Source organism: Hemitrygon akajei, chromosome 15 (assembly GCF_048418815.1).
Source record: "Hemitrygon akajei chromosome 15, sHemAka1.3, whole genome shotgun sequence".
NCBI lineage: Eukaryota > Metazoa > Chordata > Chondrichthyes > Myliobatiformes > Dasyatidae > Hemitrygon > Hemitrygon akajei.
The window spans coordinates 72,775,050-72,792,461 of record NC_133138.1 but is presented as its reverse complement, the minus strand read 5'-3'; the positions used below and the strand labels follow the sequence as shown (position 1 = coordinate 72,792,461).

Below are 17,412 nucleotides of genomic sequence, written 5' to 3'. Positions count from 1 at the left end.
AGCAGCTCCCATTTTATCTAGCTTCGTCATTGCATGGCCTACATTGGTGCTACTGCGTCACAGCTCCAGGAACACAAGCTTGATCCTGAGCTCAGGCATGATCAGTGCAGAACTTACACTTTCTCCACATTTCCTCTGGGTAATCTCCTTCCACATCTCTAAAACCTGCAGGCAGGTTAATTACTTACAGTACATTACAGACATCCCACATCTGTGTGAGTGAGTGAGTGAGTGTGTGTGTGTGTGTGTGTGTGTGTGTGTGTGTGTGTGTGTGTGAGTGAGTGAGAAAAAAGAAAAGAATGAATTTGCCAGGGTGGGATGTCTGAGATTAAACCTTGGTGTAGATTAACCATATAACAATCACAGCACGGAAACAGGCCATTCCGGCCCTCCTAGTCCGTGCCGAACTCTTAATCTCACCTAGTCCCACCTACCCGCACTCAGCCCATAACCCTCCACTCCTTTCCTGTCCATATACCTATCCAATTTTACCTTAAATGACACAACTGAACTGGCCTCTACTACTTCTACAGGAAGCTCATTCCACACAGCTATCACTCTCTGAGTAAAGAAATACCCCCTCGTGTTTCCCTTAAACTTTTGCCCCCTAACTCTCAAATCATGTCCTCTCGTTTGAATCTCCCCTACTCTCAATGGAAACAACCTATTCACGTCAACTCTATCTATCCCTCTCAACATTTTAAATACCTCGATCAAATCCCCCCTCAACCTTCTACGCTCCAATGAATAGAGACCTAACTTGTTCAACCTTTCTCTGTAACTTAAGTGCTGAAACCCAGGTAACATCCTTGTAAATCGTCTCTGCACTCTCTCTAATTTATTGATATCTTTCCTATAATTCGGTGACCAGAACTGTACACAATACAGTTAATGACAAACAGAGTGAAATAGATGGGTTGATTGATACGTGAGAGAACAAATTGCAGGGATTATGGGAAATATGAAGAGAGGAAACATTGAAACTGCTTCCCTGACAGCCCACATGAAGTCAAACGGCCTAATAGCCTGCTGTATTGTTATAAGATAAGGTTGTGGTTGGGGCTTGTCTGGACTTGCACAGTAGTGTCTAGAAGATTTTGCACCGGCAATTGAATGACTCTATAACTCAAGGTACATACTGTGTAAATTAAAGTTATTGCTGTTGCTTCTTTCTCAGCGTTAAGTCATGACACCTCGTAATCACGTCATAGGAGTTGTAAAGCACAGAAACAGGATCGTCGGACCGCTACACACTCAATGGATAAATTTGTTTATTCTCCCTATACTCCCGTTAACTGCTCCCACATTATACCACTCATCTACACACTCAGAGCATATCACTGTGGCCAATTAACTGATCAACTCTCGTGTAGATAGAAGAGACGCAGATTCTGGAATCTGGAGCAGAATCGAGCTGTCTGGGGAACTCAGGATCAGTTGAGACTTCATTTGGACTGAAAGAGCAGAGGGGATATAGCCAGTATAAAGAGGTCAGGGGGAGGGGATGAGGCAAGAGCAGGCGGACCATAGGTATGCTGTATTTGGGGTGTGTAGGGAAACCGAACAAAGAGAGAATGTGCAAACTGCATACAGAGAACGTCGGAGGTCACGACTGCACTGTAGTCGTGAAGCAACAGTGTAACTAGCACAGTGTAACTTCAGTGACTCAATTCCATGAGTTCTGCCAGTTTACTCTGTGTGCGAAGTGGCTGCAATTCTTGAAATGCAGTTGCAAATACGCCTCAAAAGTAGTCCATTGGGTTACAGAACAGGCCGGGAGGTTCTGAAAAGGATAGAACTGGACGCTACATAAACGTAGTTCTAACCAGACGCGGATGAAAACTGCTGCTTGACGGAACCCTCGCCTTGCCCTCTGCCAGCATGAAAGATGGTGGGTGCCGCTGTGTGCATGTACCTGTGATAGACGAGGTGTTTTTTGCCTGCTTCCGGCTGACATCGTGCCCCCCCCCCCCCTTGGGCAGTCCCCGTTGTCGGCCATATTGGAGTGTGTTTCCCTGGAGCGCGAACGGTTTCGGAGCGACCGGGAGCGGGTCGGATCGGATCGGATCGGATCGGAGCTGGAGCAAAGCGGAATGAACTGTGCCGAGGAGAAACGCGTGGCCGGCCGGAGGAAGAAGAACAAACGGGGATCCGGCAGCAACGGCAGCGCCAGTGCGGTCGCCGGAGAGAGCCGCAGCCCCAGTCCGGCGGAGGGGACGCCGAGCCCGGCGCACGGCGAGCAGCCGGAGTCGGGGACCGGGACAGGCCCAGGCGCGGCCAGGGAGCAGGTAAAGCCCGGAGATCCCGGTGTTGGGGATCAGAGGACTGTGCGCTTGCACGGGCGGTTCATAACGGCGAGGGAGCAGACCCCTAGGCCATGTTTGAATTTCTTTCAGTGTGGTGGGAGTGCGGAGCTTAGGCGGGCTGTCAGGTGCTGGCGAGAAGCGCGGTGGGGGGGGGGGGTGGTGGTGGTGGTGGGATCTCCATTAAGTTGCCTGCGGCAGGGGTCAAGCCCCGGGTTTTTCCGCTCCCTGATAGAGATCTTGCAGCTTTCAGCCACTTCGGCGTTTGCATCTGTAAGAGTATGTACTGCTTAAATGGCCTTTCGATTGTTAGCCCAGTGTAAAAAAATAGAGGATATTGTGCCGATGACTGGTGGCAATCTGCTCTGTGTGTGAACTCTAGCTCTGTAAAGTATAAAAGAAACTGTCTCAGCTTCAAGTGCACCCTTGGTGTCTTTGCATCTTTTCGACATGTGAAAGGATGTCTTACACAAAACATCACAAAATAAGGCGTCTATAATCACAATGATTATTTTCATTGCCTTTGTTTTTATGTGAAATGGAATCAGATTTATTATCACTGGCATGTGACGTGAAATTTGTTAACTTAGCAACAGCAGTTCAATGTAATACATAATCTAGCAGAGAAAAAAATTAAAAATAATAATAAATAGACGAGTAAATCAGTTATGTATATTGAATAGGTTAAAGTGCAAAAACAGAAATACTGTATATTTAAAAAAAGTGAGGTGGTTTCCGAAAATTCAATGTCCATTTAGGAATCGGATGGCAGAGGGGAAGAAGCTGTTCCTGAATCGCTGAGTGTGTGCCTTCAGGCTTCTGTACCTCCTACCTGATGGTAACAGTGAGAAAAGGGCATGCCCCGGGTGCTGGAGGTCCTTAATAATTGACGCTGCCTTTCTGACACACTGCTCCTGAAGATCTCCCTGAAAATGAGCAAGACTTGTGTTTTCTCATCTTTTCCTCTCATTTAAAAAGGGACCTTTTAGTCTATCCAATTCCTGCCAGTGCTTCAGAATCCCTTCAGTCCCATCTTTCAAATGGCAGTTTTATTATTTCTCATTTTCGTCAACTCCATCCTGGACCACCTACATTTGTCTGCACAAGAGATAATTTACAGTAACAAGTTAACCTTTCACAATTAACTCCTGAATGTAGGAGGAAATCAAACACACAGGGGTCTGACACTGTCAAGGGGAGAACGTGCAAACTCCACACAGTTAGGATTGGACCCAAACTGCTAGAACTTCACTCCTGTCTGTTGGAGCAAATAGTTGTTGAAACAAATGTAGCTTGGTGAAAAAGGTTAGTTAATGTTTTTATTTATTTTTATGTGTTTGATCCACTTGAGCATGGCTGCCAAAGATTGTTAGTTATCGGCTGAATTAATGCATTTGTAAATACTTCTTTGTATGTTGAAGCTGGAAACCGGAAAATAAAATCAGAAAGCTGCAGATGATCAGACCAAGCAGTATCAGTTAGGGAGACAAAGATTTAACATTTCAGTAAATGACCTTTCATTAGAATAGTCGTTGCTTTGCAAGTTGTAGTCTGTTTCCAACAGAAATGTGCATCTTGAGTACAGCCTAAAATGCTTTTCTGGTTCAATTGAACATGATAATTCATGATGGTAGATATAAAACAGTTTAGAAATATTCAGTACATTAATTTGCATCAGAAAATGTTGATGTTTTTATTTGATTTTGGAATCACCAATTGTATTCAAGTTCTTTGTAAAACTATTAAGGGTTTGTGATCTTGGACACGCTGTCTGGTTCCATTATGCTTTGAAAATAGAGTACCTTTTCACATTTATTTGAATGTTGAACATTTAGACAAAGAATATTTGGCAGATTGTCAGTTGTCAAATACACATCCTTTTATCGTTTGTGACGGTATCTAGTCTGTCAAAGTATCCCAGTACATTTATTGCAGTCCATTCTCCCTTCATGTACCATTCTTAAGCCTGCACAACAGTATATATTTACCATAGTGGTTAGCACAATGCTTTATCGTACCAGCAATCTGGGTTAATTTCGCACTGCTGCCTGTAAGGAATTTGTACGTTCTCTCTGTGACCGTGTGGGTTTCCTCCGGGCGCCCTGGTTTCCTCCCACAATCCAAGGATGTATTGGCTAGTAGGTAAATTGGTCAAATTGTAATGTGATAAGGGACAATTTAAATTGCAGGGTGGAGTGGTTTGAAGGGCCTACTTTGTGCTGTATCTCAATAAATTAAATAAAATTAATTTTTTTTCTCTTCATCTTTGCAAAGTGCAGATTTGTGTCTGAAACCTGGCTTTCCTAAATGATGTTGTGTGAACGCATATTACTGATGTGATGTAGAACATAGAACAGTAAAGCATAGAAACAGGCCCTTCAACCTGTTCTTGTGCTGTGTCAAAACAGTTAAGCTAATGACATTGAATCCCTCTGTCTGCACAACGCCCATAGTCATATTCTCTGCATATTCATTTGCCTATCTATGAGCATCTTAAATGTCTCCATCCACCTCTGGCAGCACATTCTCAGCACCCACCTCTCTCTATGCAAAACAACACTTGCCCCACAATATCTCCTTTGAATTTCCCCTTCTCACTTTGAATGCACATTCTCTAGTATAGGATATTTTGATCCTGGGGTAGAAAGATAATGGCTGTCTATTTATGCCTCATGATTTTATAAACTTCTGTTTGGTTTTCCCTCAATCTGCTACTTTAGAGAAAACAACCCTAGTTTGTCCACCCCTAGTCTCTACTAATAGCACTGACTTCTGATCCAGTCAGCATCCTTATAAACCCCTCTGAGCCCTCTTCAATACCTCCACATCCTTCCTATAATGGTGCAGCCAAAGCTGAAAGCAATACTTCAGATGCAGGTTGGTTTTGGTTTTGTCTTTTTTTTCCTCTGTTCATTTGGCTATGTCACATTCTTGTCAGCTGGGAAAAAAATCATTTGTTTTTATTTTGTTTAACATTTTGTCATTCCCTACTTTGTCATGGTCTCCACCATTTAATATTTTAATTTTATTTCAACCCTTCAGTCTGCCTGGAGTCTGTCTTACACAAAAATCTGGAAGTACTTATCAAGTCAGGCAACATCTGTGTGGGGGGGGGGGGAATGGATTGTTGATATTTTGGGTCAAGACTTCTTCATTGTCCAGGTACTTGACCAACTGAGTTCCACCGTTCTTCGTGTGTTGCTTCCTTTTTCACGATCTGCACAAGAAAGTCTGCCGAATGTAGAAATCAGATCAACACACACATACACAAGATAAGATGCTGCAGGAACTCAGCAGGTCAGATAGCATTTATTAAAATGAATAACCAATCGATGATTCAGGCCAAGAAGAAGGGTCTTAGCCTGAAACATCGACTATTTATTCGTTTTCATAGACGCTGCCTGACCTGCTGAGTTCCTGCAGTATCTTGTGTCTACTTTTTTGGAGTCTCTGTTCTATAACATCTGTGTTGTGAATATAACATCCACGATGCGCCTCAGTGTTAACTTTTTTAATGACCAAATTCAATTGGTAGCTGTAGATATCCGCAAAATGCTTCCTTATTTTCTTACGACGTAGGTGAAGACTTTATGGCCCATTGAGTCTATGCTAACCATAAGTGAATTATATCATTTCCATTTCTCTGCTTATTTTCCTGTGACTTTTTCATTTCCATCGACTACATCCTTATTCCCTTATCATCAAACTGAATTAGGGGTAATTAAAATAAAAGATTAGCTTATTTGTCAAATGTACATTGAATATACAGTTTTTACAGTAATCAAGATACGTACTTGTCAGCATAAATTTGGGATGTGGAAGCAAACCTAGAGGCAACCCAAATGCTCTCAGGAAATCCTACAGTGCTGTAGGTCGGAATTGAAGGGAGTTGCTGAAGCTGTGAGGCAGCAGCACTACCTGACATGCCCCAGAGCCGCCCAAACAGATGAGAGAAATGGCTGCCTTCCTTGTCACAGAAACACCACAAAGCTGCTTGACGTGATATTAATTGTCTAAAATCAAGTTAAAATGTGTAACACGGGGAAAAAAAACGTTTGCCCCATCTGTTCAATGTGGATGGAATGCTTCACTTTCACTTAGATTTTCAGTGTAACTTTCTCCTCCTTTGTTTACTTTAGAAAGCATCCACACTGTTTGTCTCAACTGGAACATAAGGAAAGGATATCGTGGAAAATTCTGCTCATTCCCTCTGATAGAAAAAATAAGAAAGCAGAGTAGTGATGAGAGATTGAGAGGTGTGATGTTTTGAGAGACCTGGATATTTAGTACACATTGCATGTATAATTTTAGCAAGGAGGGTAGATGGTATGTTGGCTTATTTTTGCAAAAAGGGTTTGAGAACAAGAAGCGATTTGTTGTGCTACAGTTAGTTAATAAAATTGAACTAAGAATATTTCGTTCATGTCCAGCTTATCAACCTAAGGAAGGAATTCTGAGAATAAACGTGTGTTCACCCAGGAGGTAGTGGATCTTTGGGCTTCTTTCACCGAAGAGTTCTTGATGGTTCAGTCTTTCAGTATATTCTTGATGGGGATTGATAAGCTTTGGAAAGTTAAGTAAAACTAAAGAACGTTGGATTGTTACAAGAAAGGTAGTATTGTAATTGATTCATTATTGAATCATGGAATTGACTTTGGGGCTGAATGGCCTACTCCTGCTTTCTCTTAGGCTATTAACTAATCCTGTAGCACATTCCACATCCTAATCACTGTGAGTTTAAAAATCTAATTTCCCATTAGGTTTTCTTTTTAGTAAACCTAATTTTCATGACTCCTGATTTTTGAGTATCTTTCTGTCCATTTGTTCTGAATGATCCACAGATCACCACTAAATCACATTTCAGAAAGAAACAAAAATAAATTTTCCGACTTTTCTCATGCTTGAAATCTCAGCATGAATTTCAAACTTCCTTTGTGCTTCGCCTTTCTTCTCCTGTAGCTTCATTATCTAATGTGTATTTGGTCGTTAGCTCTGCATTTGTTCAGTGTGACTGAGGGCAAGCAGGACCTGAGCTTGCAGGTAGTGACACTGCTGATTCTGTAACTGCTAGAACAATTGTTGATGGCTGCGAGGGACACTGGCTCTTTAGGTTGAGGCAGGTATTGGAAGCTCCAATGCACAATGCTTTGATACAGAATATTCTGCAATGCCCCCACCTTTGAATGGACGAAATGCTCCCACCAAATAATACTCAGCAATGTCCATCATATGAGTTAAAAATCTGGTTGTCAGTTTATTGTAACTTTGTTGTAGTTTAGATATATACTGGAAGACCAGACATAACTCCTTTACTGTTCAGAATTGTACCATTGGTTGGTTTGTGCCCATTTGGAAACTCAGTTTAAAATGTGAAGTGCAGTCTTGATATTCCACTGAAATATCAGAGAAGATTTGGGGCATTGATCTTTGGAGTGGAACTTCAACAATAAAACTAGTATTTGTATGTTGTCTTCACGTAGTTAAACATTTCAAGTTCCTTGCTAAGTAATTGCCATTCTTTTGGCCAAGTTAGGTAAGAACAATTTGGGAGATCACCAAAATATCTATCAAGAAGATAGGGAGGTGGTGAGCATTAACGAGGAAGTGATGGGCAAATAGAATTGATGAGACTTGGGACGTAGACTTTGGATAAACCTATGTTGATGGAAGCTGGAAAAGGATGGGTTAGTTGAAGCGTATTGAAAAAAATCTGAAGTATTTCAGCAGCAGATGAGCTGATGTAGGAATAGGATCGGTTTGTTCAGGCTGTAAAGAGCCTTTGGAGTTGGACACTAATCTCAGGATCAAATTCGGTTCTGGACTTTGCATAGTCTGGTTTAGCCATTGCTGATGACCAGAGTTTGAGTTGCTCTTGGAGGCATTGGATTTGGCTTTCCCATCAGTTAATAAAAAGAAATTTCAGCTGCTTTGCTATTATATTTTTGATACAGGAGGAGTGGTGTTCTTGAGTGACATTTGGCCTTGGCTGAAATTGCTGCCAGAGATGACTTAAAACCAATATATGACAAATCAGTATTTGTGCTTCTTTCTTTTTACCATCTTATTTATGCAAGGAAAAATAGCTGATTAGAACTTGCACCAATAGATTGTATAATGTGCAGATAAAAGGTCAGTTCATAAAAGTTTCAGCTGATAACTTCCAGTCTGTTCAACTGGAATCTAATTCCAAAATAAGGAATTCATTTAAGTCAGAGTTGCAGTTAAGACTATAATATCAATTTACAGTAAACACTATAATATCTATTATAATACACTATAATAAAGACTATAATATCAATTTGCAGTAAACACATGAGGAGTCAAGAATCTCGTACCCTTTTCACCCTAAAAAAAAGGCCACGTGATTGTTGCTTTTAGGAATTAAATGTCCCCAAGCTACCTACTGAATTTGTGACACAAAAGGTATGATAACTGGAATGACTGCAGTTAGGTAGGAAGTTATGGAGAAATTTTAATAGAATGGTGAGAATGTTAAAATTGAGGCATTGTTATAAAGACGCTAGTACTAAAGTGATTGGTGAATGGAATTTGATAAGATTTAGAATATAATAGGCAGCAGGGTTTTGGGAAAATGTTCAAGTCAATTGATAAATCTTTCAGAAAGATGTCATCAGAACTCTGTGTTATGGGGAATAGTCATTTAATGTGTCTGGTCATTGGTTTAGCAGTTACTTTAAAATTTCACTAAGAATTTTCTCTTTTTGTTTGCAAGACACACTGAAATCAGCCAGATTACCATGTACACTCAGTGGCCATTTCATTAGGTAACCTGTCATGTAACCTATCAGTTTACCTACCTATTAGGTAACCTATCAGTCATGTGGCAGCAATTCAATGAATAAAAGCATACAGACATGGTCAAGAGGTTTAGTTGTTGTTCAGACCAAACATCAAAATGTGGTCTAAGAGTCTTTGACTGTGGAATGATTATTGGTGCCGGATGGGGGAGCTTGAGTATCTCAGAAACTGCTGATTTCCTGGGATTTTCATGCACAACAGTCTCTAGAATTGACAGAGAACGGGGAGCAAAAAACAAAAAAAAACATCCAGTGAGTGGCAGTTCTGTGGGTGGAACAGCTCAGAAGAGAATGGCCAGACTGGTACAAACAGGCAGAAAGGAGACTAACTCAAATAAGCATGTGTTACAAAGGTGATGTGTAGAAGAGCATCTTTGAACGTACAACACGATGAACCTTGAGGTGGATGGGCTACAGCAGCGAGCACACTGAATGGTATCTAATAAATAATACTGAGGCACCTAACAAAGTTGCCACAGAATGTTTCCACCAGTGTTATTCTGTAACTGGTTGCAAAGGTGCATCAGCTGCATGGTGCTAATGTAGAAAAGATGTACCTTCTGATGTGATCATCCTAATATTTCTAATTCCATAAAATTTTGTATGCTGTCTCCTTTTCCTGATTTTTGAACCATTTGATACATTGCTTTAATAGAACTTAAACCCTTTGGAGTTTGGATAATTGTGAGTGGTGGTTCATATCCCAGGTACAATACTGTGTACTTGTCTTCATCATAATAAAATGATACTAGGAAATTGATGCCATTAGATAATTTGTGTTTTTTAACTATAGTTGTTGAAAAATGGTAAGGCAACATTTTAGAAAAAGCTAAATATTATTGCTGCTAGAAGTTAAAGCAGAAGCAAAATTTCTGGAAGTATTCATCATCTTTGGAAGAAAAACCGAGTGAATGTTTCAAGTCAGTGACCTTTCATCTAATCTCACTTCCGTTGTTCCAATTACTTTGGCTGCTTTTTTGTTTTATTATTGAATTTGAATGATTGGCTCTCAACTTGGCATTATGTTTGTTTACAGTAGGAAAAATCTGTTGTAATTACCTTTTTATGTGCTGATATTGCATAAACTGAACTGAAGGATGTGCTGGTTACTTGCCCAAATGTTAGGGTGACTATTGCTTACGAATTTGTGTTTAGCTGAAGGGTGCTGTCAGTAGCTAAATAGAACCAGCATTAATATATATTGATATGGGAGAATCTTTTTTTTAATTATTTTGTTCATTAAATTAAGTATATTGCTCATCTTTTGATTTTTGAGATCCTGCCATAATAACTTGAACAACTTCTGGTACTGAGTTACAGTGTGTAGTTATTTGGCAATGGTATTGCTCTAACATTGAATCAGAAAGCTTATCTGGTTCAGGTTGGGTCTGTTTTTGTGAACTCTTTGGTAACTCCATTAAATTAAGCTAGTGCCAGCGCAGGTATTATTTCTGTTTAACATAAAACCGCAGTGGTGCAGCTAGTAGAGTTGTTATTTCAGCTCCAGCAGTCCTAATCTTGGATGCTGTCTGTGTCATTTATAAGTTCTCCCTTTGATCCTGTGGATTTCCTCCAGGAGCTCTGCTCTCTTCACAATGAGGTGTGAGTTTGTAGGTAGAAATCTCATCATGAGACTTGAATTGATGGGGGATTGATGAGGATATGGAGAGAATGAAAAGATGGGATTCATGTTCGTAGGTGCTTGATGATCTGTATGACTCAATGGGCAGAAGGGTTATTCTGTCTGATAGCATTTGCATCAACTGTATTGGAAGTACTCTGTAATGCTCTTTATGGTGTGAATTATCTCCGGCCTCAGAGATGACCTGGGATCCACTCCAATTTGCCTACCGTCACAGAGATCAACAGCAGTTGTGATTTCTCTGGCTCTTCAGTCTGCTCTGGACAACAGGAACTTTTACATAAGACTGATGTTCATCACGTACAGCTCGGTATTTAACACAATCGTTCCATCCAAACTATCAAGCTTCAAGACATGGTTTCACTGCAGATAGATGCTCAACTTTCTTACCATCAGACTTCAAACATAGGGGATCGGTAACAAAATCTTCTTGCTGACCATCAACACAGGTGCACCTCAAGGCCGTGTGCTTAACCCCTGTCTATGCTGTACTGTCTATGTACATAACTGTGTGGCTAAACACAGCTCCAATGTCATCTTCAAATTTGCTGATGATTCTGTTGTTGGATGAGCGACAGGTGGCAATGAATCAGCTACCGGACTGAGATAGGTCACCTGGTAGAATGGTGCCACAAAAATGATCTCTCATTCAGTGTCAGCAAAACTGAAGAGATGATTGTTGACTTCAGAAACGGAAAGGAGGGTGATTAAGCACTAGTCTACACTAGGGAATTAACAGTGGAGGGTATCAGTAGCTTTTAAATTACTGTCAGTTAACATATTAAATGACAGGTACTAGTCTCAGCACAGATGCAATAGTAAGGAAAGCATGCCAGTGTCTTTATTAGGAGGTAAAAAGGTTTGACTTGTTACTGAACTCTCTACAACCTTTTTTTACTGGTAGTATCTACAGGAGGCACTACCTTAAGAAGTATGTCTATCATCAAAGATCCACACCACTTGGGCCTTGCCATCTTTTTCCAGCTACCATCAAGTAGGAGATACAGAAGCTTGAATTCACACACTGCCAGAACAATTACTTCATTTCAATCATTTGGTTCTTCAACGAGCCATCAAAGCTCTGAACACTATAGCTAAGCAACACTATGACAACTTTGACCACTTTGCACTATAATGACTTTGATTTTTTTTGTTTCGAATTGTGTTTCTTCGCCCTCATCGGCTTTGCTCAAAACAGCGTTTATCACTTCAGACTGAATACAATCTATTAACAACTCAAGAAGGTGAATATCTTATCTCCAAGTTGCAATGTGAGTTTTATGAACATGGAGAAAAAGCAGGGAGGCTGCTAGCCCATCAGTTGCCTCAGAAAAAGGCTATCACGGTATACCTGAGATACGGGATGCACAGGGCATAAAGCAAACAGATAATGTAGAAATTAACTCATGCTTCCATAGTTTTTACCAATCACTGTACTCCTCAGATTTATCCACCACCCCATCAGGTCTAGATGATTTATTTAAAAAGCTAAACATCCCATATATTGATCTGCATGTAGTTGCTGATCTGGAGAAGGCAATCACGACTCTGGAGACAGACTCAGCATTTAGGAGTATGCAGAGTGGAAAGTCCCCAGGCTCAGATGGATATCCTTCTGTACTTTAAAAAATATTTTTCACTCAACTTTCCCCATTACTTTTACCTGTTTTTGAAGTCTTTTTTTATCCCACTCCCTACCTCCACAATGCGTCAGTTATTTCATTAATTTTGAAAAAGGGCAAAGACCCCCTTGAATGTAGTTCTACCGACTAATCTCCCTTTCAAATATGGATACCAAAATCCTTGCAAAAGTCCTGGCACACTGTATGGAGAAGATCCTACCATTAATTATCTCACCTGATCAAACAGGTTTTATAAGAAATCGGTACTTTTAAAAAATATGATGTCTAAATCTATATGATTTCTCTGCATCTAGTACCCCAGAGTTTATTCTTTCACTTGATACGGAAAAGGCATTTGACCGGGTGAGATGGGACTTTCTTTTCTATACTCTCCAAAAATCTGGTTCTAAATTCAAAAATTTGGTTCTACATCCATCTCATGGATTGAAGTACAGGTGGCCCCTGTTTTTCAAGCTTTACGACACCTCGTTGTTACAAAAGACCTACATTAGTTACCTGTTTTCGCTAACAGAAGGTGTTTCCACTGTTACGGAAAAAAGGCAGCGCGCGCCCCGAGCAGCCAAGCTCCTGCCCCGGAACTGCATTCTAGCCGGCAATTGCTTAAACATGCCTGTGAGTATCTGTGCTTTATGTCGATTTATTTTGTGCATCCGTTAGGAAGATAAGTTCTAAGGTATCAGAAAAGCCTAAAGGAGCTCATAAGGGTGTTACACTTAGCGTAAAACTAGACATAATTAAGCATTTTGATAGTGGTGAACGAAGTAAGGACATCGTCTGTGCGTTGAACCATTTGTACTATTTATACGCAGAGAGAAAGAATCTTGAAAACTGCCGATGTTACTATAGGGTCTACTCGTAGCAAAGTGGTCTCTCTTAGTCGGCATCCAATAATGGATAAAATGGAAAGTCTATTGCTTGAGTGGACTGATGGGTGTACAAAGCATGGTGTTCCATTTATCTTATACTTAAGGAGAAATCAGTCAGTCTTTTTAATAAGCTGAAACAGAAAGCACTGGACGACGATGATGAAAGTGTTGCAAAAGTGGAATTTAAAGGTAGTCATGGGTGGTTTGATCGGTTTCTGAGGCGAGGGCAGCTTCATAGCTTAAAGTTTACTGGAGAGAGTGCTTCGGCTGATACTGAAGCTGCTGAAAAGTTCCCAGCAGAACTGAAGAAAATAATTACAGAAGGTGGTTATTCGTATCAGCAAGTGTTTGAATGTGATGAAACTGCAACTTATTGGAAAAAATTGCCGAGCACCCCAACCTCCGATGACTCAGCTAACACACCGTCATTAGTGTGCTAGCTGTCTTCCTGATTCCGGTAAGTGAAACTATAGTGTACGTACCGTATATTCCAGGGTATAAGCTGACTTGGAGAATAAGCCGACCCCCCAATTTCAAGGTTAAAAAAGTGACTTTTTCATGTTACCTTTGTATAAGCTGACCCCTTTTGTAGAGGTATTTGACATAACCAGAAATGATCACAAGATCTCACATGCCGGTACTTAGCTTTGCCAGATCCGGACCCTGGAAATTTTGTGAACCAGTACCTGCTAAGAAAACAGGCCTACACATTGTAGAGCATTATAGGCAAATTCTTAATAAATAAATCAGGGAGAGAAATTTTGGATTAGGTTTCCAATGGAAAAGAATCCTCTGAAATGTAACCCCTGTGAAGCCATTTAGCGCCCATCATAATCTCGTTAAAACATAATACAGGGTGGTGGGATCAGTGTACGTGTACTCAGTATTGAGTTTGCGACCACCATGTGTATAAAAGATTAAAACAAATGCGATATGATGCTGGCTTCAAGCTGAAGGTTGTTGATTTTGCTGAAGGAACAAATAATTCTGCAGCTGCTAAGAAGTTTAGTGTAATCGAGAGAGAGTGAGAGAGTGGAGAAAGGCAGAGGACACGCTGAGGGAAATGCCAAAGACGAAATGTGCAAACTGCAGGAAATCATGCCAGTGGCCAGAACTGGAAGAAAAAGTTTTAGAGTGGGTGAATCACCAGCGATCATCTGAATACATTGTTGCCAGAGAAATGATTCAAGTTCAAACGTTGAATGGGACAAAAACACCGTGAGGTCAGTGAAAATTTCAAAGCTACGTGAAGTTGGTGCACCCGATTTATGAATAGACGTGATCTTGTGTTGAGACATAAAACAAAGATTGCTCAGAAAATACCCGTGGGGTGTTGTTTACATTCAAGAATGCTGCTGGATGGACGAAGCGGGTTAATGAGGTGTGGCGTCGACGTCCGGAAGGTGTCAGGAAAGAAAAGTCTCTACTTGTCTGGGACATGTTCAAAGCGCACTTGTCAGGTGAGACAAAAGCAGCGTTGAAAGCTGAAAATATAGACATTGCAGTCATCCCCGGTGGTTTGATGTCCGTGCTTCAGCCACTAGATGTGAGTTTAAACAAACCAAAGAATTCATGCGTCAACAGTGGAACCAATTTGATTCAAAAACAGCCGATAAATACGACCTGTTCACTGTGTATCGTTTTTCCAAAGTTGGCACCCTCTGTATAAGCCGACCCCCTAATTTTAGGACCAAAAGTTAGGGCCAAATTCTCAGCTTATACACCGGAATTTACGGTACATTATTTCTACTTTATATTGGCTGTGTATTTTTGGTATTTGGTATGATTTGGCAGCTTCATAGATTAAAGGTTACTGGAGAGACTGCTTCAGCTATTTTGTGAGATTTTACTACATAGTGAGATTTTTGCTACGCTAGACAGTGCTGTAATTGCAGGAAAGCATTTCTACTTTATATAGGCTGTGTATTTATCATATCATTCCTGCTTTTACTATATGTTACTGTTATTTTAGGTTCTATGTGTTATTTGGCATGATTTTGTAGGTTATTTTTTGGGTCTGGGAATGCTCACAGATTTTTCCCATATAAATAAATGGTAATTGCTTATTCACTGTATGACATTCTGGCTTACAAACAGTTTCTTACAATCAAACAGTTACAAACAGCTCTACCTTCGGATAACGGGGGAAACCCGTACTTGTCCCCGCTGGCAGCAGTGCATGTTAATAATTGTGTATCATCCTTTTTTGAAGTGCAACGTGGCACAAGACAGGGATGCCCTTTATCTCCACTCCTTTTTGCTGTGGCAATTGAGCCACTTGCCATAGCCCTGAGAACATCAGTTAGTATCAAAGGCATCCAGAGGGGAGCTTTGGAACATAAAGTGTCACTGTACGTGGATGATATGTTATTGTATATCTCAGATCCAACTCAAAGTCTCCCAAATGTATCAATGTTACTCACTAAATTCGGTCAAATATCTGGTTATAAAGGTAACTTTCAAAAGAGTGAACAAATGCCAAATGGGACCACATGTTTGGATATTTCTTTTTCTGTGACCCCCTTTAGAATCAGCTATGGGGAATTCATATATTTGGGGGTCTGGATAACACATAATTACAAGGACCTTTATAAAGCCAACTATCAACATCTCCTTTCCAATCTTAAATGGGAATTTGAACGTTGAAATTCGTTATCTCTTTCCCTAAGCGGGTGGATTAATACAATTAAAATGACTGTCCTGCCCAAATTCTTATACGTGTTCCAGAGCCCCCCAATTTTTCTAACAAAGACTTTCTCCAATAACCTGAATAGTCAAATTTCAAGCTTTATTTGGAATAAAAACTGCCCAGAGCAAAGGAAAAAATACTGCAGAGGCCTTGTAAAATGGGGAGTTTGGCACTTCCAAATTTTCTATGTTGCTACTGGTCAGCAATTTTATATTGGACAAGAGATGATATTGCTGCTCCAAGCTGGGTGATCATGGAGATGTTATCCTTACAATTTACCTCTTCATTGGTAATATATGCTAAACTACCACTGTCACAACCTGTATCTAGTTTCACACTGAATCCAGTTGTGACGTACTCCACTAAAATTTGGTTCCAATTTAGACGTCATTTTACACTTAACCTCTCACTCGCTACACTAGTAGCAAAAAATTACATGTTCATCCCATCAATAATGGATGTAGTGTTTGATATTTGGTCTAAACGCGATATCACTTTATTGTATAATCTCTACATTGACAGCAATTTTGCCTCTTTTGAACAGCTAGTTAAGAAATTTGATATACCTAGGGCGCACTTCTATAGATATTTACAACTCAGAAGCTTTATGGCCTCTCATGTTGAGTGCTTTCCCTACTGCCCCTCTTCATCGCTCTTAGATTCAGTCCTTAAGTGCAAAATCTTAAGTGAAACAATCTGTAAGCAAAATCTATGAGCTACTTAATGTAGTTAATCCTGAGAATTTTGATTTATTAAAACATAAACTGGAAGAAGATATTGAGGAACAAATTCCAGATGATATATGGCAAAAAACAATTCATAGAATTTTTTCGTCCTCTGTGTGTCTTAGACATGTTGTTCAGTTTAAAATTGTGCACTGTTGTCATTGGTCTAAAGTTAGATTGGCTAAGGTTAATAAAGATCTTGACCCAATGTGTGACAGAGGTAAACAATTTCCGGCTACACTCTGCCATATGTTTTGGTCATGTTCAAAATTAGTAAATTTCTGGGGTTTGATATTTGAAACTTTTTCAAAAATGTTTGGACAATTAATTACACCATCTTGGTCAATAGCACAATTTGGAGTGCCTTCTCAGAATGTTAACCTCAGCAAATTGCAAACCGATCTTGTTGCTTATAGTTCACTTCTTGCCAGAAGGCTCATCTTGTGCAAATGGAAAGACTCTTCCCCTCCAACATATGGACATTGGATCAAAGATATCATGTACGTTATAAAATTTGAGAAGATCTGCTATTCGGTCAGGGGGCAGTCTGCAAGATTTAACACCATTTAGCAACCTTTTTAAAATTTTGTCAAAAATATGGATGCTGAAAAAATTATTTGAATGTGTAAGGTGCTCTATCTTTATATGTACCCTAGGCCTCTGTATCTATCTTGGACTGGTCTGGCTGGTTCTATTAGTTCTTGTTTATTGAGGGGTGGAAGGGTT

The 17,412-nt window shown here is 40.2% G+C and overlaps 1 protein-coding gene across 5 annotated transcripts in view; it reads left to right on the top strand.

Moving 5' to 3' along the window:
• Nucleotides 1-1,987: 1,987 nt before the first annotated feature.
• fam193b (family with sequence similarity 193 member B) overlaps nt 1,988-17,412 on the top strand; it is a 100,203-nt gene continuing 84,778 nt past the window's right edge. For 4 of the 5 annotated variants that reach the window (XM_073067742.1, XM_073067741.1, XM_073067740.1 and 1 more), the window contains exon 1: nt 1,988-2,288. In XM_073067742.1, coding sequence (XP_072923843.1) covers nt 2,094-2,288 — 195 coding nt within the window. In that variant the 5' untranslated portion in view covers nt 1,988-2,093. The remainder of the gene's footprint in view (nt 2,289-17,412) is intronic. The other variant, XM_073067746.1, reaches the window with a different exon arrangement.